This window comes from Nannobrachium achirus (assembly GCF_963921795.1).
Source record: "Nannobrachium achirus genome assembly, chromosome: 6".
NCBI lineage: Eukaryota > Metazoa > Chordata > Actinopteri > Myctophiformes > Myctophidae > Nannobrachium > Nannobrachium achirus.
In genome coordinates this window covers 65,018,146-65,040,135 of record NC_137815.1, presented here as the reverse complement: position 1 = coordinate 65,040,135, position 21,990 = coordinate 65,018,146, and the positions used below count along the sequence as shown (strand labels likewise).

General features: G+C 42.3%; 1 protein-coding gene across 1 annotated transcript in view; it reads left to right on the top strand.

Moving 5' to 3' along the window:
* The window catches only part of quob (quattro b), a 66,262-nt gene that overhangs the window by 30,667 nt on the left and 13,605 nt on the right, over positions 1-21,990 (top strand). Inside the window, exons 5-14 of the mRNA XM_080728364.1 lie at positions 1,170-1,293; positions 5,064-5,157; positions 6,636-6,722; positions 6,813-6,929; positions 9,851-9,949; positions 10,742-10,890; positions 13,313-13,451; positions 16,162-16,287; positions 18,212-18,409; positions 20,618-21,681. Of these exons, the coding sequence (XP_080584490.1) occupies positions 1,170-1,293; positions 5,064-5,157; positions 6,636-6,722; positions 6,813-6,929; positions 9,851-9,949; positions 10,742-10,890; positions 13,313-13,451; positions 16,162-16,287; positions 18,212-18,409; positions 20,618-21,681 (2,197 nt within the window). The remainder of the gene's footprint in view (positions 1-1,169; positions 1,294-5,063; positions 5,158-6,635; positions 6,723-6,812; positions 6,930-9,850; positions 9,950-10,741; positions 10,891-13,312; positions 13,452-16,161; positions 16,288-18,211; positions 18,410-20,617; positions 21,682-21,990) is intronic.

Sequence of the window (21,990 nt, the reverse complement as noted above, 5' to 3'; positions counted from 1 at the left end):
GACCACAAAACCCTTAAGTGAAAGACTGAATGAAAATTTTACATTTAATTATATGATTTTACGACATTTAATAAATACCCCTTTTTTCACAGAATCAACGGTTTTATCATGATTCACCAGTATCCTGGATGGCTTGATTCTAGGCTTAAAATAATTGATATAAATATTTTTGTAAATCCCTATGAAAAGAAAAATAATGGCCGATGTTTTAGTGGCACCAGTAATCCACGGCCACTTTTATGCCCTATACAGCTATTGTTTTGTTTGTTGTGATGTATAATCTCTCAACATATCACCTAATCCCTCATTATTTCTAGTCTTAAATATTTAAAATGTTTGTCCAAGCACAATAGAGGGTATGCGCGTGACATCATGACCATACCCAGAAGTTTACGGGAACACCTACTGAGTGGCAAAAGTCTACTTTCTGGCCTCGACGACCCATACATCCAAACAGAAAAGTCCTATCTGATTGCATTAAACAACGTTAAACTCACTTTGCCACTCACTTTGCCACTCGATTTGCCATTCACGTTATGCATGCGCATACCCTCTATATAAAGATTTATTTCATCATTTTGCTATTCACCACTGTGAGACCTGTCTTTATAGTCGGGGATCCACATGCCCAAAAACTCAAGGAACAGCTATTCCTGTGATGTTCTGCCACACTTTTTATTTCTGTTTTATCTATTAGTTTGTTTATTAAGGTCCACAGAATGAGAGGTCCACAGAAAAGTCATCACTTTTCAGTCATCACAGTGATGAGTCATCACTTTTCACACTTTTGTTGTTCCGTTTTCTAGCCCAAGGAATGTTTTTTGTGCAAAACAAATGCTTGCAATGGATTCAGAATCATGAAAACCCTCCAGTTTGACCCCTCACAAGCTACTTAAAGCAGATTTTTCTTTTTTATAATATATTTCCTTTCCTGTGTAGTGGAGTCAATGGGACAGTGAATATACAAATGGCCATAACTTTTTTTCGCGATGTTTCCGGCAGAGCAGGCCTCTCATTCCGTGGACCTTAATGACCAAACTAATAGATAAAACAGAAATAAAAAGTGCGGCAGAACATCACAGGTCCTCTCCCATTTTGAGGGACTGGATCCCCGGCTATTATGATCCCACGGAATAACATGGCATTGTGTGTGCTCTGCCTATCCCTAGGTGGCAGGGACAAGACAGGCAGAGCAGTGGTAGAGGTTCATGCAGGCAGGAAGGAGTGGACATCCCCTCTAGTGTCAGCCCCGGGGGTCTGCAGGCTGCTGCTCTACCTACATGCCATACCCAGGTACCTGTACACCACTTGGGCTGATGTCACGATCATGACATTTTACATGACAATTAATTGTCACTCAAATAATTGCGATTAACAATTGAATTGTGTTTTTGTTGTTGACCATTACATTTCTGTTTGGCTTGTAGGCATTGAAGTTGCACATGGCAGATATGTCACATAATACAAAGAAACGACTGACACATTTGACAACTTTATATTTAAAAAAGAACATTGGTAGTGGAAATAGCCGATCTACAAGCTCCCCACGTGTCGCATCACAACACTTGTAGATCTGCTATTTCCACTTTTTTATATATATATATAATATAATATTTTTCAACATGGAAACGATTGACGATTATGAAAAAAGAATTGCGATTATGTAAAATAATTGCGAGTATGTCAAATAATTGCGATTAGACGATTATGTAATGATTGTGACAAGACTATACACCACAAACACTTTACTATAATGAGATTGATACACCTGGGACAGACTTCAACAGGGGGTCGGCGGCCACCAGGCCAGGTTTTCAGTGTTACAGGTGGGCCACCAAATTATGTGATAGGTTGTGTAGTTTTGTTTTTCGTTAGATGTCAATGTCTGAGAATGCAGTAATTCACAATCATGCATCCAACATATTATAACAGTAAGTGCCATTGGTTCCTGGGTGTAGGGGGATGTGCGTGGCAAATGTATTGCTTAGGTAGGGCCAGAGAATGTGGGGTTTAGCTGTAACGGGGTCGTGTTCAAGTAGTAAGAGATACTGTATCTTAGTATGTAGGTGGAGCAAATGTGTAACAAAGGTGTTGTGTTGAATTATGACAGTCACAGGTTTTGTTGTGGTGAGCACAGTGGGTCATTGAAAAGAATGGAGACAGGCGTATTCATGGGTTGCATTTGTAGTCCTACACCAGCCATGTTGAGGACCAACACAGGTGTTCTGATTGGCGTAGAACATTAGTTCTGTGCCAATCGGACAAATAGAAACACCTGTGTTGGTCCTCAACATGGCCATTTAGGACTACAAATGCAACCCATGAATTCCTTTAGAGGCAGTGAAAATGTCCTATTCCTCCTTTGGCCACTAGGGGGAGATGAGACTACAATATCCTCCTGTGGTCTTACAGGCCTGTTTAGTGCTTTATTCAGTGTTTGGGCTCTTACTGTATGTCCTAAATCAGGTCATTTGATTGCTGCAATACACAGAGACAACCCATCCAGTATAGTGTGGGACAACATGTGAGACAAATCAAACAAATACATGTTGCAAATACAGATCCTTCTAAAAAAATTAGAATATTGTGTAAAAAAGCATTGCAGATGTCATAGCACCCCAAATCATAACTGACTTTGGAAACTTCCCACTGGGCTTAAAGCAACTCTGACTTCAGAAGGTTGACATTTCTCTATTATAAATCCTTGTTTTGAGTGGTCATGTCATGTGTAATATTGTAATATTTTGGAGTATGGACTTTTGATATTCATGAGCTGTATGCCATAAAAATTCAAAGTTTTAACAAAAAAAGGTTTGGAATAATTCAGTGAATGTCCAATGTATCTAGAAAGTTATGAAAGTTTCAAGAAATATATGAACGTTTCAAGAAATTGTACTTTTACACAATATTCCAATTTTTGGAGAAGGATCTGTAATGGTGCATTGATTGTACAATAATAAGCAAATGGAATGATACAGCATGCATGCACGGGCCTGGGGTTGAGCTCACGGCTAGAGTTGTTACAGCTGAGCAGGTTTATGGCATGAGGAATAGGTGAGAGCTTCTGTCTGTTTGATTTAATGTGTCATTGCCTGAACCTGCGACTTCAAGGGAGCGCCGCAAATTCTCCCCGCAAGGGCTGTCTAGATTACCGCGCTTCAGTGATCTAGGCTTTGCATAAGGCTTGTTTTACATGGATATCTTCATCATAAACCAAGCATGATATGGAGGAGGCGAAAAGTGTGGGTTCACCTTCCATCCAAACTGAATGACTGATTCATGCACCAATGATGTATATCTCTTTAGAAAACACGTCACGATTTAGTTATCAGGGGTGTTCAACCCTTTTTTATATTAACCACTTTAACCCTAGAGTCCATATTCTTAAGCCAGAACTTAAGCCAAAAATAGCTACAGAGCTAATGGAGGAGAGGGTAATAGGGGTGTGACTAGACCCAGCAGGTGCCACCATCGTCCAGCACTTAGACACCACTAAACCTCCAGACGCACGCCTATGACACTCCACCCCTGCTCCAGTTGTGTGTTTGTGCACAAGAGTGAGTCCACGACGATCTGTTACAAAGTTACAACTGCGAGGCGTTGTGAGCTTGTAGATCGGCTATTTTCGGCAAAGAGGTTTGGTGAAGTGGGGAAAAAAGAGCAGACTAAGTACAAAGTGAAAGGTCAAGTTTATTAAGTATTGACGGTTCAAGTGGTTAAATATCTGAAAATACAAATTGACATAAATCCAAAATACAGTGATGATTGTGCTGTCAAACATTGAAATTATATGGAATCTATGAGGCGGTTGTGGGGGTCCCTGCTTCATCTTTCTCTCAACTAATGGGTTCTTGGCCTGAAAACGCTGAAGACCCCTGAGTTATCACACTCGGGTCTTTTTGCGATGCGTAGCCTACTTTTTCATGCAGTATGTCGCCACTTCAACTTGAACAACTCTTTTTACCCCTGACCCTGTCCAACGCTCGCCTCTCTCCCAGGGCTGTCCCCTTGTTAAAACACCAGTGTCCTCAGTTCCGCCACAACATACATTTACAGCCCGTCTGTGTTTACACTGGACTTAATGGATTAGACGTTGGGGTTCAAGGTACCACTCTGCTAGTAAAACAGCTCGGCCTGTTGCCTGTTAAGAAGCATTTCTGACCGCAAGAACAACAACAGCGTATAGCCTGCAGCCAGACTGACTGCCAACCAGTCTGGTATGCGCTATGCAGCACCTTGCTAGAACTGCAAGCCACATCTCATTTAAGCCCCTTTTCCACTGACATGGCCCAACACCACACCAATCCCCAGCGCCCACTTGTGCCAGGTTTTCCACTACGAGGACCTGGGTAGTACTAGAGTGGTGTGAAAGTGGTACTAAACGTGGTGCTAAAAAGTATCCAATCCAGAGTAGGTCTGAGCTAGGCCAAACAGGGCCAAACACTTCATAATGAATGATCACTCACTGACTTTTCATTTAGACCACCAGGATATAGTTGTAATACATTCTATTGTGTTATAAGCACTATTATAGTGTATTATAGTTATGTTAGTAATACTTTATAGTGTAATATAATCACAGTTATAATCCATTATAGTGTATTGTATTTAGGATAGTTGTAATACAAATTTATATTGTGTTATAATCACAGTAAAAAGGGTAAATTTGTTTCTTACCGATAGGGGTACTTTTGTTTAATGGAAAATGTAGATAGGCCTATTTTTATGTGGTGCAGTGTGGAGCGGTGTAGTGTCGTGTAGTGTGGTGCTAAAGCTGCAGTCGAAAAGGGGCTTTAGTCTCGCACACTGGTAACATAAGAAGAGGCCATTAGGGTAGTTTGTGAAGTCGTCGAACGTTTGGGGATAGAGGATGGATGTGTGAAAGGGGGAGAGAGGGAGGGAGAGATGGCGAGAAAGAGAGAGAGATAGATAGAGAGATAAGGAGTTGATAAGTGAGGCGTAAAAAAGCTCTCGAATGCCACTTCAGTCTCAGATAAAGATTTTTACGATGAAGTGAAACACGTCTTAGTAATGCGCTCCAACACGACTCTGTGTTTTCCCAGGCAGGATGTCAGAGACCTGGGAATGACTCTGGTAATTGATGCCAGGAAGAAGACTCCGTCGCCCCTCCTCTACAAAGCCCTGCTCATGGCCCAGGTTGGAACGGCGTCAGAACGCATGCACGCACGCACGCACGCACGCACGCACATACACGTACACACGCAGGGGCGTCACAAGGGGTGGGAAGTGGGACTGAGTTACTAGATATACAAGCGAGCTTGTAGATCTGCTATTTTTGAAAAGCCGTGAAAATGTGTGCAAATCTTTGAATGTATGTGTTTTTTTAAGCGAACATTTGTAACTCGAGTTTTGCTTCTGGGGTGTCCCTGGAACTAAATATATTGAGATGGGGGTCCGTGGCCAAATACATTTCATTTTGGGGGTCCGTCACATGACAAAGTTTGAGCACCACTGACATAGAAACATAGGTTTTTCAAAAAACCTTAAAGGATTTGAAATATTCAAAGACTTGCACAAATGTTCAAGATTTTTCAAAAATAGCAGATCTACAAGCTCGCAGCACGGCACTTGGTGCTGCACTGTGAGCTTGTATATCTGCTATTTTTCAATAGTTAAAGGACCCAGGGCCCAGAATTTGGTGTGACACCCCTGTACACACGCACGTGTGAGAGAGAGAGAGAGAAAGAGAGAGAGAGAGAGAGAGAGCAGTGCCATCAAGCCGTCAACTTAGATTTACAGATAAGGAATTTCAGTGCACAGATGATTAGTCAACAAGGGTCTGGTTTCGGGTGAAGCAAACTAGGCGTTTACTGTAAATGCATCGTGATTCATCGGTGCAAGTTTGTTCAGGCTTTTGCATTTCTAGTGAAAATAAAATAATTGTAAAAACACTAGGGGGAGATATTTCCATTTTTATAAAAGCAGAAGTGTAGGCTACTTCATCTTGATCACACCTCCATCGTTCAAATATAACTCACACATTCGATCCATAAAATTATACAGCTGGTTTTTCAGTTCAGATATCAGGTTTGTCCACAGTGTTATTGTTCCTTGTTGTGCTTGATTAATCCTTGCAGAAGAAATCTCCAGATATGAAATATCCCAAAATCTCCTCAGCCAATGAGTTTCTGAAATGTCATGAGGTGGATTCCATCTTTGAGCGATAATCTTTATGGCTGCCGTCAATCCTGCAAGCCAAACTTTCCGGGTCTTTTCCGTAAGATGTAATTTAGAGTCATCATTTAAAAGGTTCACAAATGGTTCTACTGGAAACTGTACCTCTGTTAGGTCCGATATAATCCTTATAACCTTTCCCCAAAACTCAGAAATCCCCGGACATTCCCATACCATATGAACAAATGAGCCTATTGTTCCCGGGGCACAAAATGATCTTGATCTGATTTACTATTAAGCAAGATCTATGTGGTGGAAGAGATGATGGTGAAAGTAACGTTTCATTTTGTTGTGCAATATTGTTTACCCTGACGATACCTCAATCCTCAGTTGACCTGAGGGTTGAGATATTGAGCATGGTTTATAATAACGATCCGTCCTGTTTAATGTGTGGAATCATGTCATGGTTTGTCATTGATTGATTGAATGTCCGTTTGCAGGAGCAGGCCCTCCATGCCGTCCACAGCATCCTAATGCTGGTTGAAAAAGACGTGTGTCCTCGACCTGAAAGGCAGCCCGGCTTACAGGTCACAAACAACACCTCCTCTTCTGTCCATTGTCAGTTTAGTGAGACTATAAGAGATGTCCTGACACGGTCTGCTTCTCTGTCCCATTAGATGGATGTGGTGACCTCTATGAAAGCCCTCAACAAAATGGTGGAGGTCCCCCAGTTGACCTCTGACCTGGGCGGGACCTTCACTTATAGCCATGCTGACTGGCTGCAGTTCCACCAGGTATACATATTTTGATATTTGGGGCATGTTGTGTAGGAAAATGTGTTAAAAACTGGTCAAAATTCTTAAACATATCAAAAATGTAAAAATGTGCAAGCTAACAATGGTCTATTTTAAGTGGATCGCTGTGAGATCTACTTGTAGATCGGCTATTCGCTATTAGTATGATGGAGTATTTAGGGCTTACCGTTGTGCTCAAAACGATTCAACCCCCACTGCAAATCTGGTTTATTGGCTAAATTCACAAACTGTCAACTGAATGAAATAAATAAGTCATACAAGAACAATGTAAATATCTCAACAAAAGCAATATTTTCAGTGTTTTTCTTTTTTTCAAATTCAATACTAAATGCCACTTTCAATACCACTTTCACTTTCAATTATTTAACTTTCAATTACACCTGAAAACATCTGTAATCAACTGCAATCGACTAATCAAGGGCTTAAATAGTTGCATCAGATGTGCACCTGGCCTGACTAGAAGTTTGTTGACTTGTTGACTGAGATTAGATCAGTTAGAAACATGGCTAAGTCTAAGGAATGGTTAAAAGAGTTCAGAGAAGAGATTATTGCTTTGTACAAAAAAGGAAAAGGATATAAAACAATTGCAAAGAACACTGAATGTTCCATAAAGTACGGTTTTGAGCATAATTCACAAGTTATAAGTCAAAGGATCAGTGGCTATATACACTAATAACCCTAATTTCCAGAGGGGGTTGAATAATTTCGAGAACAATAGTAAGTGGTTAACTTCTTCATATCTTTAGGGCTCTTGTGGCTGCATGTGGTAGATTGACTAATCTAATTTTCGGGTTTTCCTATAGGACGTCCTAGCTTTTACAGCAACATATACTATTGTCTTCCCTGCCGGTCGGTCCCACTGCACTCATTAACCTTGCAGTCAGGGAGTTGGTGGACACAGCTGTTCAAACACAGGTCACCCACTGAGGAGGACCCCCCCCCCCCCCCCCCACACACACACACACACACACACAGATTTAAGATGAATTACCACTGTTGTCTTTAATCCCAGGATGATCTTTAGCGCTCTTGCATGGATGGAGGCGGGGTTGGGGTGGGGAAAAAAGAGACATTTCATAATTTTATGATGGATTATCTTATTTGTTATGCCAAAAAGCACCGACCTACAATTTAATGAGTAGATTTATTTATTGCGACCGTCAGGTCGCAAGTTACTATGAAAAGCTCCACCGGCCGTCTGTCTGTCTGTCCGTCTGTCCGTCACGTCACACTTTTGCCCCTACTCTTATCTCTGCCACCGTTGGCCCTATCGATGCCAGACTTTGCACACACACTCCTTGGATGGCAAATCACAACCTCCAGCTGATTTCTCACATGGCCCTCTTCTAGCGCCACCATCAGGCCAATTTTTGGACACTGCTCCTACAGATTTTGCCCTAAAATCCCGCAAAGCGGTGCACAGTATCTCTAAAGTCATGTCATCAACAATGCCATATTCCCTCCTGATTGGCTACATTGCCTTCTAAAGTTTGTGTATGCGACGTGGCGGTCGATTATCTCCCGATTAGGGAGTCTTACTGGTTTATGTATGTATGTATGTATGTATAAAGACTAGTATAGACTAATTCAACAGCAGCCAACACTGTTTCTGGGGAGGGTAGATTGTGAAACCATTCAAACACATGAACTCAAGCAATACACTTACTTGTTGATCAATTTAGGGTCTATAACCAGTAAGACTCCCTAATCGGGAGATAAGCGACCGTAGGTGACTTATCTCCACAAATAGGGCAAAAATGTGTTTTTCCAAAATCTTCCTGAGCCATGTTGATGACATGAGTGTAGACATACTGTGTAGTGATTTTCGTGATTTTAGGGCAAAATCTGTAGGAGCAGTGTCCAAAAATGTGTTTTTAAAAATCGGCCTGAAGGTGGCGCTATATGGGACAGATTCATGTTGATGGGATGAGTGTAGACATATTGAGTAGCAATTTGCGTGATTTTAGGGCCAAAACTGTAGGAGTAGTGGGCAAAAATGTGTTGTAAAAATCGGCCTGAAGGTGGCGCTAGAAGAGGGCCATGTGAGAAATGAGGGGTGGGGTCTCCGCGTTGCCTTGGCGGACGAATAGGTACCGGCCCCGGCTCTCCCGGACGCTCCTAGGCCGAGTTACGGCATTTTATGTGAGCTGCAGTGGAGGGGGTCCTCCACTGGGGGCGTCACCACTTTTGCATCCGTTCTGGAGCACCAGGAGTGGGTGGTCCCCAGGAATTCCCCGTGAGCAGCCCCGTTGGGGTGGTCATTTGGTAATTTTTGCACATGTGCTCATTTTTTACACTTGGGGGTCCCCGAGGGAGCTGGGGGTCCCTGGAGCTCCGGGGGTCCTTGGAGGTTGTAGTTTGGCAGGTAAGGAGTGTGTGTGCAAAATCTGGCATGGATCGGGGCAACGGTTGCGGAGATATGAGCAGGGCAAAAGTGTGACGTCACAAGTGTGACGGACTGACGTGTGACGTCACAAGTGTGACGGACTGACGCACGGACACCTGGTGGAGCTTTCTGTAGTAAATGCGACCTACGGTCGCAATTATCTATTAAAAACTGGAGATGAAATGGGTGCCTGGGACCTATACTAGATTAAATTGCTGTCTGGGTCTACCAGTTCTAAGGAATACATTTGGCAGATAGTGATTTAGGGCTTACATAAGTACATGTAAAGACTACTGTTAAATATTTCCCTTATTTGCAAAAACCTTTTTTGCCCCCAGACTTATACTTACTGCATGGCCTCAGGTTAGCACTGTCTATAGTTCTTCCAGTGGGCACCGGGGGGAGCCAACGAGCAGTGTTAGCAAATTTCCACCACCATGCCCATGATTCTCTTAAAATATACAGCCCTTTATTTGGTTCACCTCCTTTGTGTCATGCATGTAATTTATTTCAGAGGCTGCTCTCTTTCATGGCTGACCTGCAAGGGGCAGACAGTCTGCTCCAGAGGGCTATTAAGAAAGTGGATGGCAGTAAAAGAATGGACCTTACTCAGGTAATTCACAAGCCACGTTCTTGGCTGAATTTAATTGGGCTGCTACAGATATTTATATATGTGTGTGTGTGTGTGTGTGTGTGTGTGTGTGTGTGTGTGTGTGTGTGTGTGTGTGTGTGTGTGTGTGTGTGTGTGTGTGTGTGTGTGTGTGTGTATATATATCTATATATATATATCTATATATATCTATATATATCTATATATATATATATATATATATATATATATATATATATATATATATATATATATATGTGTATATGTATATGTATATATATTTTTTTTAGGGGGTCAGTTGTATAAACATGTTCATACATTGTGATCAGGGGTGTCGCACCAAATGCTGGTCCTCGGGTACAAGGATTCACTGCGGGCCCCCCATTAATGTTCTTCATAGAGGGAGGGGGTTTAACCCATTTAGACTGGGAACACATTATTACACATTATTTTGTGCTTTAACTATTGAAAAATAGCAGATATACAAGCTCGTATAAGCTTGTATGTCTGCTATTTTTGAAAATCCCGAATACTTCAAATCCTTCTAAGGTTTATTGAAAACCCTATGTTGAAAAACCCATCTCAAAATATTTAGTTCCAGGGACCCCCCAGAAGCAAATAAAAATACATGTATTCAAAGATTTGCACACATATTCACGACTTTTCAAAAATAGCAGATCTACAAGCTCGCTCCGCTACACTGAGTGCCGCGCTGTGAGTTAAAGTATAAAATAATGAAGGCCCCTCCACCTTGGGCCCTAGTAACCCCCCCCCTTGTGATTGTGATTGCTACAGGATGTCCAGCTATGCATCTTGGATCAGAGGACATTGATGAAAGAGGTTCTGGAGGACACCCGATTGGTCACCCTGCAGAGAGAAGGCGGGGCCATACTGGCCAGGATGAAGAAGGAGGAGTTTCGCTTTCCACAGTCAGAGGACTACAGGTGTTGTTATACCACGAACCACCACGTGCAAATATTGAAACGTTTATTTTGTCTCCATGATAGCGACATTATCAGGCATGTGGACACATAGACATCAAAGGAGGCTTGAGCCCCTGGCCTTTTATCCTACTATAAAAAGTGCCCTCTCCAGACCATGAATGCAGTTTTTACTATGGTGAAAGAACTGCCCTCTTTCCATGCCATACCTGAAGGCAGCATTCAAGAGAATTGCCTTGTCCAAACTCTGCTGAACTTGAATGCATCATCTTATGTTGAAACTAAAGACTTGCCCTCTCTGTGTAGAAATCCATGCTGTTATGCCACATCTCCAATATTGACTTGATTATGCTTATTTCAGTGTGGTATCAAACACCGAAAATAGCCGGCCTCCAAGCTCACAATGCGTCGCAGCGCAACGCGTTGTGAGCTTGGAGGTCTGCATTCTTTCTACATTCTTTGCACGTCCCTGGACATTATGAAACCAAAACACAAATTAATTACAGTGTGGATAAGTCCCATCACCGAGTAGAATTCATTAATCTTCCTAATTGGACACCATTGCTTTTTTAGTACACGATATTGCCTTTGGCGGTAATGTACTTGTTTTTTCACGATATTGCATCAGAGTCAGACATCATAAGCATATAAAAATAACCCCAGGGCCCAAACTCTGCAAGCACCAACAGATCTTGTTCTACAGTACATCTCTCTATGGCTGAGCTATGAGCAATTTTCCTTTTGATCCTGACCTGGATTGTGACCTTCGCTTTTTGTCCCAAAATAAAGGAAAACAATATCTCTGTTGGTGCGAACAAATAGAAATCTTGTTCTGTGCCACTCGATTATGATCTTAACCTTTAAACCAACATTTCATTAACTCTTCGAGGCAGCCTAGTAACATACTGATCATTCAGTAGGCATATGAAACCAAAGGAATTCCCAGAGTTATGAGGATCTGTGGCCTAAGGGCCCACCCAGACTATTGCGATATCTAATAAAATCCGGGAAAGTAGATCAGTGATCATTTCAAATGACAGCGATCCTCTTTCTTGAAATCGGGTTCAGACATATCCCGCTGTGCAAGTGAATATCTGATACCTTCTGAATCTAGCCAGATATCCTGGATTGACCGCCCATAGCGATCTCTGGATGAGATTTTTAATTTTCTTTGCAGTTGAGAATAAATAGGGCAAAATGTGCTGCTCCCAAAACAAGGCTCACGGAAGCTTCAATATGAGTGCGAGCGGGTGTTTTTTTGTTACTCCGGGAGCAACTGGGTACCGGTCTATTGGATCCACATGGTTACATCTGTACCCTCGCGGACGTGACGCGATGTAACATTGCCGACAGACAACCAGGGAACTGTGTAGTTATCACTTACCAAACGTCGGTGAAATTCTATGGTTCTGCATATTTTGGCTAAATGCTTCGGTTTAAACGTTTGTGCAGACTGCAGAACCACCTCCGTATATTGTTGTTATCGTAGCGTTTTACTGCTCGCCGTGCGTGCACATGCAAAACAAACTGGGGGCCCTTGAAATTAAAAACGTCCGAGGACCACTGCCACAGAATTCCATGAAAATCCAACTGCCCTTGAATGTGACCTTGACCTTTTTAGACTCAAAAGTGAATCATCTATTTTGGGGCAGCCTGCTTGGTTTCATTAAACATGCTCATCCATTCTCAGCCTCGCAAAACAACAACAACAACACAGGAACCATTCTTAACACCCTGCCACACATTAGCATGCAGGCAGGTATTTATAAGCTCATCCAGACATTTATCATAATTATACTCCAAATGTGATAATGATTTACAGTCAAAATATGCAAAAACTCAAGATTATGAATAGGTTACAGTTTACAGTTTATGCATTTAGCAGATGCTTTTTAATCCAAAGCGACTTACAATAAGCGTTGACAACAATGCCAATACAGTGCTCACAGATAAAGTATATTATCTGTTAAAGTTGACATTATACAATGCATATTGTCGTTATTGGGTGGAAACCTTCTATGTCCAAAACCGTTTGTTTTGTATTTATCATTTTAAAAATGATGATGATGATGAAATGATTTAAAAACAGCAGATTTTGAAAACAGACGATTTAGATGTGCTGTTTTCACTACTTTTGTGCAACGGCCTTGTATGGTGAAGCAGGCAATAATATATTTTTTTATTTGTCACATTCCTAAGACAAAAGATTTATTATAGTAAATGTACCCCCATTGATTCCAGATGGGGACCCAAATGCATTGCGTCCCCATCCGGAATCAATAGAGGTACATTTATTTAAGTCATTTTGGTGGTGAACTACTCCTTTAATTTTGAATTAGGAAGTTTGAGAACTAGTGATTTAGAAGGCAGTTGTAGAGTTGACCTCGGGTCTTGGTTTAATGCTTTTTTCCCTCTCTTCCTTTAGAGACGCTCTGGAGTCCATGACGGTTCTCTATAACCAGGTGGAGGAGAAGCTCCATACCCTGGTGATGTGCTCCAATGAGTCTCTGCAGTGCCTTGATTTCCTCTACAAGCTCAGGGAGATGGAGGGCCAAATCAACACGGTACCCTAGTTCTTTGCCTTTGGTGTGATTGGAATGTGTTTGGCAGGAGATCCCTGTATCAGCATTTAAAGTTGTATGATGTGAGATATCCGAATACATTGGCTACAGTATAAGTGTATACATGGTATCTGCACATTTCTAAAGTGACACATTAAGGACTTTTTAGTACCTCTGGTCATTTTATTTTTATCAGTGCATTGCTGGATTGGAATTTAGACATTAAGAAAATCTGAAATCTTCAAAAAATATCAATGATAGTGAAAATAGTTAGTTTCACTATCACTATATAATTAGTCCAGCTATTTTCTCTATATTTGAAATAGGGCTTTTAAGTATAATGTACTTTATCTCTTTCTAGAAATGTAGTGGAGTCAAAAGTAAAATATTTGTCTTTGAACTGTAGTGGAGTGAAAGTATTATAAATAAGCCTACTTTAGAGATTTACTAAATTGTACTCAATTATTATTATGCAGGTCAGGAAAGGTGTAAGAAATCAGAGTATTCAGACCCGTAACCAAGTGTTGTGATGGGATTTGGATTTGAACTTCTCCGTCTTCTCTTCTTCTCCGTCCTCTAGAGCAAGGAGATAGTTGGAGAAGTCCTTTTCAGCTGTTTCTGTCCTTGTCCCCTTTTATGGGCATAATGGTTGGATCGGCGGTTCTACTGAAAAAGGTTCTTTTGTACAACTGTACATCATGCAAGTACAGTAACGACAGGGGAAATAGCTCAGAATGTAGGCAAAGATCTGAGCTATCCGTGCGCAAAAGATCTCCATGATCTCTGTATCTCTCATTTTCGGGCCAATTCGGCCTCGGCTTCAATTAGTGGTTTGATGATGGATCGGTGGTTCTACTGAAAAAAAATGTTTTGTACAACTGTACATCAAGCAAGTACAGTAACGGCAAGGGAAGTAGCTAAGAACGTAGGCGAAGATCTGAGCTATCTGCGTGCGAAAGTTGGAGTGCTGTGAGACCTCTTTCATGCGATTCGGGCCAATTCGGCCTCTGCTTCAATTAGTAGTCAGGATATGGCTAGCAGCTTATCAATAGGCTATACACATTAGACATTTAGCAGACACTTCTATTCAGAGACAAAGTGCAATTTAAATTGCCAAGGACATTTTATCAAACATCCTGAGGCAATTAGCGTGATTGAGGAATTAGAATGCTAGGAGAACAAAGGTGTGCCAGTACTACAAAGTACCCAGGAAAACAAATAAGCATTTAAATCTAAAGCAGTGGTTCTCAACATTTTCTGGACCAGGGTCCCACTTGAAAATCTCAAAAGTGTCGTGGCCCACCCATCTGACCACTTAACACGCCAGCCATGCGGCTCGCATTATCCTCACGGCCCACCAGTGGGCCCCGGCCTACATGTTGAGAACCGCTGCTCTATAGGTCCTATAGGATTGTTTGTGTTGAAACATGGTTGATATTGAGCCGCACATAAAGGCATCAATCTGTATGAATGAGGCATCTATGTCAAACTACCTGAATAGTATGGTGAGAAATATTCGCAGTGTGTAAGGGCCTTGCGAGCGTACAAGTCATACCAAATGGACCCTTGTGAGCCTGTAACTCCAAGGGGCTCTTTTGAAGTTTTAAAGGGATATTCCACTTTCTAAAAATGTTATCATCTACTCAGGCTTTTGTGAACACCCTGGACAGATTCTAATTTGCTTGATTATTAAAAATAAATGAAAAAGGTTGGCCATGGCCAGCTCACGTATTAGGAGAGTAGTATGAGTCACCAGAAAAAGGTGTTTTTGATGACTTTATTTGGTTAAAAAGGAGTTTAGAGTTAGAATGGGTTTGTATAGGACTGGGCCATGGATGGGGAGTGTCTGATAACATGAATATCAAATATCTAAATATTGAATCAAGCAAATTAAAAGGGTGGTCACAAATGCCTGTTTAGGTGATAAAATGACCAAAACGTTTTTTTTTAAAAGTGGAATATCCCTTTAAGTCTAAACAAAAAAAGTAACGTTCCATCAAAGCCCACAACGTGTCGCTTGCTTCACGCCACATTGTGAGCTTGTAGATCAGCTATTTTTACTAGTTTTGGTCCCGGGCAATCCTCTAATCTCTTTTGGGTCTCGACCTGAAAGGTTTGGGAACCACTGGTGTACACTACCAAGCATCTATCTAAATACTAGAGGAGAAGGAACTGCTGACGCCAGGAGGATAGCATAGCACAGGGTTCCCCAATAGGCGGCCCGCGGGCCATTTGCGGCCTGCAGGGGGCTACTGTCTGGCCCCCACCAACCCCAGTAATAATGGTGGTATAAGTGCAGCAACAACACTAGTATATCGTCGTTGTCGGGTGGAAATCTCGTATCTCCACATTTGTACGTTCTTTCGCAAATCATACAAGGCCGTCGCACAAAAGTAGTGAAAACAGCAGATCTACAAGCACACAACGCCTCGCACCGCGAGGCGTTGTGTGCTTGTAGATCGGCTGTTTTCACTAGTTTAAATCATTCTTAAAATGATAAATTCAAAACGAACGGTTTTGGACATTTTCACCCGACAACGATGAAAACTGTCGCTGGAGTAGTGGGAACACCACCGTCGCCCCCTGCAATGTTGTGGCCCTCGGCTTAATACCCTAGACATAATTCGGCCCTTGGGGAAAACTAATTGGGGAACGCTGGCATAGCAGGACGGTAAGCATTCATAACTAAAGTGTGTGTCTGTGTGCCTTGCAGGTGGGAACATGGTTCAGTGTGGAGGGAGAGCAGACACTAAAGGACTCAATTATAACCAACGATGATTCCCTGGCATCCGCTGAGAAGACCTTGCTGCACTTTGACTGCTTTCTCACACAGGCTAAGGTAACAGAACAGAGGTCTTCAACAGGGGGTCTGGGACCCCGAGGCGGTCCCCAGAGTTACTACAGGGGGGCCTCCAAATCTGTGTGTGATAGGATCATTATTTTAAAATGAACAACTTGAACCCTCGCATCCCAATTCTGAGGAGAAAAAATAGCAGATCTACAGATCTGCTTGTAGATTGGCTATTTTTGGCAAATAGGTTTGGTGTAGAGGTAAAAGAAAACGCATACCAAGTACAGAGTGAAAGACGATTTAAGCGATGCGACGCGTTGTGAGCTTGTAGATCGGCTATTTCCACAATCAATGTTCTTTATATAAGTATAAAGTTGTCAAATATGTCAGTAAATTCTTTGTATATTTAGGTTATGTGTCATAATTGCCACGTGCAACTTCAAAGCCTAAAAGCCAAAGAGAAATATAACTGTCAACGACAAATATACACAATTAAATCGTTAATCGCAATTATTTGAGTGACAATTAATCATCATTAAAAATTAATCGTCCTAAAATGTCATTATCAGGGATGGATATCGTTCACCTTTGAATCGATACAATACCTTTTTCGATACCTGGGAATCGATACAATACCCTTTTCGATACCATTTTCGATACTTTTTATTTAAGTTTAACTGCTCTACAGCTGCTGCCGATGATGATGATCTCACAGTGTGGCGGAGCGGAGAGTATAGACGTTGGATAATCATCATAATAATAAACATTATAGGCTATTGTCGGCTATTTTCCACAGTAACAAGTGTAGCCTACTAAAGCAGTCATTAAACTCTCAGTAGCCCAACTGTTACAGATGCAACCGGCCAGGGGTGCGTTCCAGAGTATCGAAACGAGGTATCGTTCGTTTTTACATGAACCGATACCCGATAGTATCGACGTCATGCAATCGATACCATTAAAAGTATCGCAGACCATACTCATCCATAATCGTGACAGCCCTAAACCTGACCAGGGGAGATGTTGCACTTTTGAGCTTGCAGGATTATGCATTGTCAGCCAGTAGGTGTCGTACCTGACAAGAGGGTCTACATTTCTCAATGGAAGAGTGTACTGTAGAGCAGGGGTCTTCAACGTTGTCAGGCCAAGGACCCCTTAGTTGAGAGAGAGAGAGATGAAGCAGGGACCCCCACAACCTTTTCATAGATTCCATATATAGTTTCATCGTTTGACAGCACAATCATCATTGTATTTCGGATTCATGTCAATTTGTTTTCGGATATTTAACCACTTGAGCCGTCATTACCTAATAAATTTGACCTTTTACTCTGTACTTAGTCTGCTCTTTTCCCCCTCTACACCAAAGCTCTTTGCCGAAAATAGCCGATCTACAAGCTTGTAGATCTGCTATTTTTGGCTACAGTTGTCAGAATATGGCACTAGGTTTCAAGTTGTTAAGATAAAAAGGATTGGAAGATTTGGAGGACCCCCTGTAGTAACTCTGGGGACCCCCTAGTTATATGAACAACATAATACCACATAGATTGGTTGAATTAAAGTTGTATTCTTTAAAATAGGTTCTGCATTGCAGCTTTTTAAATCTGAGAGTGTAAAAATGTAACCATTACATTAGTTCAGTTCACTCTTCTGAGTTTACACTTGGATAAATGAAGACTGAGGATTTTACTGTGTACACAGCAGTCAAACTCGAATTTAAACAAGTTGCGATAACGGTTGAATTGACAGCAAACTTTTTCTCATCACATTAAAGTGAGCGCAGAGTCTGCCAACAGCACAACCCCATTTCTTTCACCTTCTTCACGCTTGAAGGAATCTAAATTATGGCACCCTAATTTGCATACAAATGTAAAAATATAATAAAACATATCCTTTATAGTCAAGATCCTTGATTATCTTGCCGAGGAGGGTTAGGAAATGCAGGTGTTTCACATGTTTATCATTCATTGTCTTGCAGGAGAGAAAACGTCACGCGTTGACCCTAGTGGCGGACAGCGAGAACATCGTGGGTGCCCACGAATCCAGCCCCGAAACAGATGTTTTTCAGATCGTGGTCAGCACGTTCAAATCCAACATGGAGGAATTTCTGATGCGGGCCGAACAAAAGCACAAAGAACTGGACAGAATGGTGCATTTGTACCGTTTCTGTGAACAGGTTGGTGAATAAACCCGGAGTCGCATCAGAACATGACTCTTTCTCAATATTAGCCACTTCTGTTTTAATTCTCTCGTTCCTTTTTCATTCCCTGCACATACATACTGTACTTTCCATATTTTCACACCGTAGCTCTAACCCAGTAGCCTAGTTCCAGACCCTGAATCGCTAGCCACACCCCTTTCATTTTTTTGTTTGGCGATTCAGGTCTAGAATTGCTCTCAATGAGAAGGCCTGCCTCGGTTGAAAATCCAAACGGGCGAATCAGCGTCGTGAATCAGCGTCTTGTGATCAGCGTGGGTGGGGGTTTCCCAGAACTCATGTGTGTTTCCAAGAACACCAGCGCCGCCGCCGTACCGTACCGCGCGTCGCGATAAAATGCGGTAAATTGCGGTAAAATGCGATCGTATCGATCTCGCTATGAAACACCAGTAGCAGGCATGTTATGTTGTGTTTGATTACTAGTTCGTAGTGCTCCTATTCTGACTGTTTCTTTGGTTAGCAAGTAGCACTAGCAAGCAACAGGCTAGCCACTAGCCAGTCACACATAACAACACTATGTCATGTGTTGGTCAGTGAACCAATCGCTGAAGACTGCCTCTTTTTGGCAACGCCCATCCCTGCAAAGGCCGTAGGCTGAACCGAGTTCAGACTAAATAATGAAGTGAAACGAAATGTCAATTTAGGCTGAGTGTCAGGCTACTAACCCAGGGTTTCTCAAACCTTTACATTTCAAGGTCTCCCCTTAACTCTGACAGTATACAAATGGAACCAAATGAACCCTAACGGGTCCATTTGGTTCCATTTGTATACTGTCAGAGTTACAGACTTGTATGCGTCAATTTAGACCCCCATAAAGGAACCTAGAAAGTCCCTGGAATCCTCTTTGAGAACCACTGCTCTAACCTAAACTAAAAGCTGAATCCTATCTCTTATAATAATAATAATAATAATAATAATAATAAAACTTTATTTGTATAGCACCTTTCATGACATGAAATGCAGCTCAAAGTGCTTTACAGAGCATAAAATGAAGCACACGTGCTTAACAGAGAAAAAGTAAAATAGAAATAAAAAATACATAAAAAATAGATAAGTAAAATGATTACAATAAAGCAAGAAAAAATAAAAGCATAGAACATTGAAGAACAATTTCAGAGCCGTGCGGACGTCAATAGCAGCATAGGGATTAAAACATTTAGCTAAAAGCAAGAGTAAAGAAATAGGTCTTGAGCTGTGCTTTAAAGCTATCCACCGAGGCTGCCTGTCTTAGGTGTAGTGGTAGTTTATTCCAAGCTGTCGGTCCATAGAAGCAGAAAGCTGCTTCACCATATTTTTTATATGTCATTGTTGGCACCTCAAGTAGGTCTGCACTAGAGGACCTGAGTGGGCCGTGTCCACCGAGGCGTTTCTTTCCTGAGTGCAGCATATGTTTTCAATTGTTTACAATGGGAGTGCCATGTTTTCTTCAAAACAACAGCAGCATGACAAAGCTGTAAGCCAGCGTCTATTCTGCACTGCGCATTCACGCGTGGCACGTTTATCTGCTTACGGAGAGTTTAAATAATTTCAGCTTGGGAATTTCTAAGCGTTCTTATAGGCGAGCGCATTGCGTTTACAGCTGCAAAGAAACGATTTGGTGGACTAGCCTAACCTTTTCCCATCCATACAGAGTCACTGTTTTTGGTGAATGATAGATCATTTTGGTTGTCGTTAAAATCATATCATTTGAATTCAATAAATATACAGTGTATATTGTGCCAATGTGCCATGTTTCCATGCTTACAGTATGTCACTGCTAGTGGAAAGTTACCAGGACCCTACATGTCTCTATCTTGTTGTTATGATCTGAGAACCAATCAATGAGTCCCACGCCTAACTGTCATAATACTGTATTCTTTTATATACGAATGTCTGACCACCATCTTGTCAGAGAGAGCTCCAACCGAAACGGATTGGATGTGTTTTCTGTACTGTTCAACTTTTGTCTGTCTCTCTCAAAATATAGTAAATTCTCCAATTATACACTGATTTCTCTCATGTCTTATTTCGTTGAATTAAGGGAATAAGAGTCTCTGTTAGTGAAAACATGTGGAATTGCGCTTGTTAAAAGACACAAATCTCTCTGACGGTTCAGAAAAAGTACAGATGAAACATAATTCACCGATTTCACTCTTCTTCTCCTTCTCGTGCCTCCCTGTTCTCCAGGCTTCAGCCCTGGCCAAGGAATGCAGTCATTATCTGGAGCAGGTAGAGCTGGGGTGTTACCCTGGGAAGGCCTGTCAAAGCACACTCAAGACGTACGAGGAGAGACTGGGTGGCGAGTTCTCCGCCTCACACTTCCAGGCAGTGAAAGCTAAGGTCTGCAGCAGCAGCGGCGGTGGAGGAGGAGGGTCGGCGGGGGCCTCGGCGGGGATGAGGGTGTGGAATGCAGCCTGGGCCCAGTGCCAGAGGGTCAGGCAGTGTCTGGAGGAGTGGCAGCAGCAGAAGAAAGCCCCAGATAAGAGCCAGATCCAGCAGGCCGCAGCTGCAGTCTCTCAGGGGAATAGAAACGCGTTGGAGAGGGATGAAGAATGGAGGAGGGAAGAGGGGGAGGCGCGTCTCTCTTTGGCCCAGGATTCAGTCTGTCCGAAAGACAATAATTCAGAGGGCCTGCAGGAGAGGGGTGTTATTCCACCTTTGAAACTCCATTTGAAACCTGACTTGAAAGAGAAAAGTGGTGTCAAAACGCCACAGTTACCCAAAACGCCACAGTTACCCAAAACGCCACAGTTACCCAAAACGCCACAGTTACCTAAAACACCGGCGAAAGACAAGCAAGGGGTTCAAAATGACAGTCGCGTAGAAGCGAAATGGAGGCTCAGGGAGCACCACAGCGAGGCAGATCTGAGCAGGGTGGATTCGGGCAACAGGGCTGGTGAGGAGCTTCCAGCGTGGCACGCCTTGGGACGGTCCCTTAGTGAAGGGTCCGCTACCAGCACACGCCTGATGGCAATTTTTGGCTTCTCCCCTCTGAGTACAAGACATAACCAGTGTGAGCTTTGGTCACACCCGCTTGTAGTGAGTCAACAAACCAGCCAGGATTTGCCCATTTCCCGCAATGACAGCTTCTGCTCAGGTCACTCATGCTGTGAGTCAAATAAGGAAGGCAATGCAGAGGAGGGTGGTCTCAAGGGGTCTTCTGTGCCCACCAAGAGCCCTGGTGGCACAAGTGCCCAAGAAGCGTCATTAAGCAGCCACATGCAGATGGAACAAGATGCCATCAATGTTTTGTAAGTAATGACTACATTTCCACATTTATGATATCGAAGACAAGAAATTACACACGATGAATGATGATGCAGTCTGTAACTGGACCCAGTGAACTGCATTATCTATAGGATTTCCTTTTAACACAAATCAGACATAACTGACAAAACAACGCTATAATGTCAAAGGGAGAAATGCTGTGATATGCACACAGGTGACTATTAATGACCTGCAACAATGAAACACTGACTCCCTCTATGAATGTCAATTCACCCTTTGTTAGCCTGGTTGGTCCCTGACTGACCAACCAGCAGGCTCTATCTGCCTTGTCC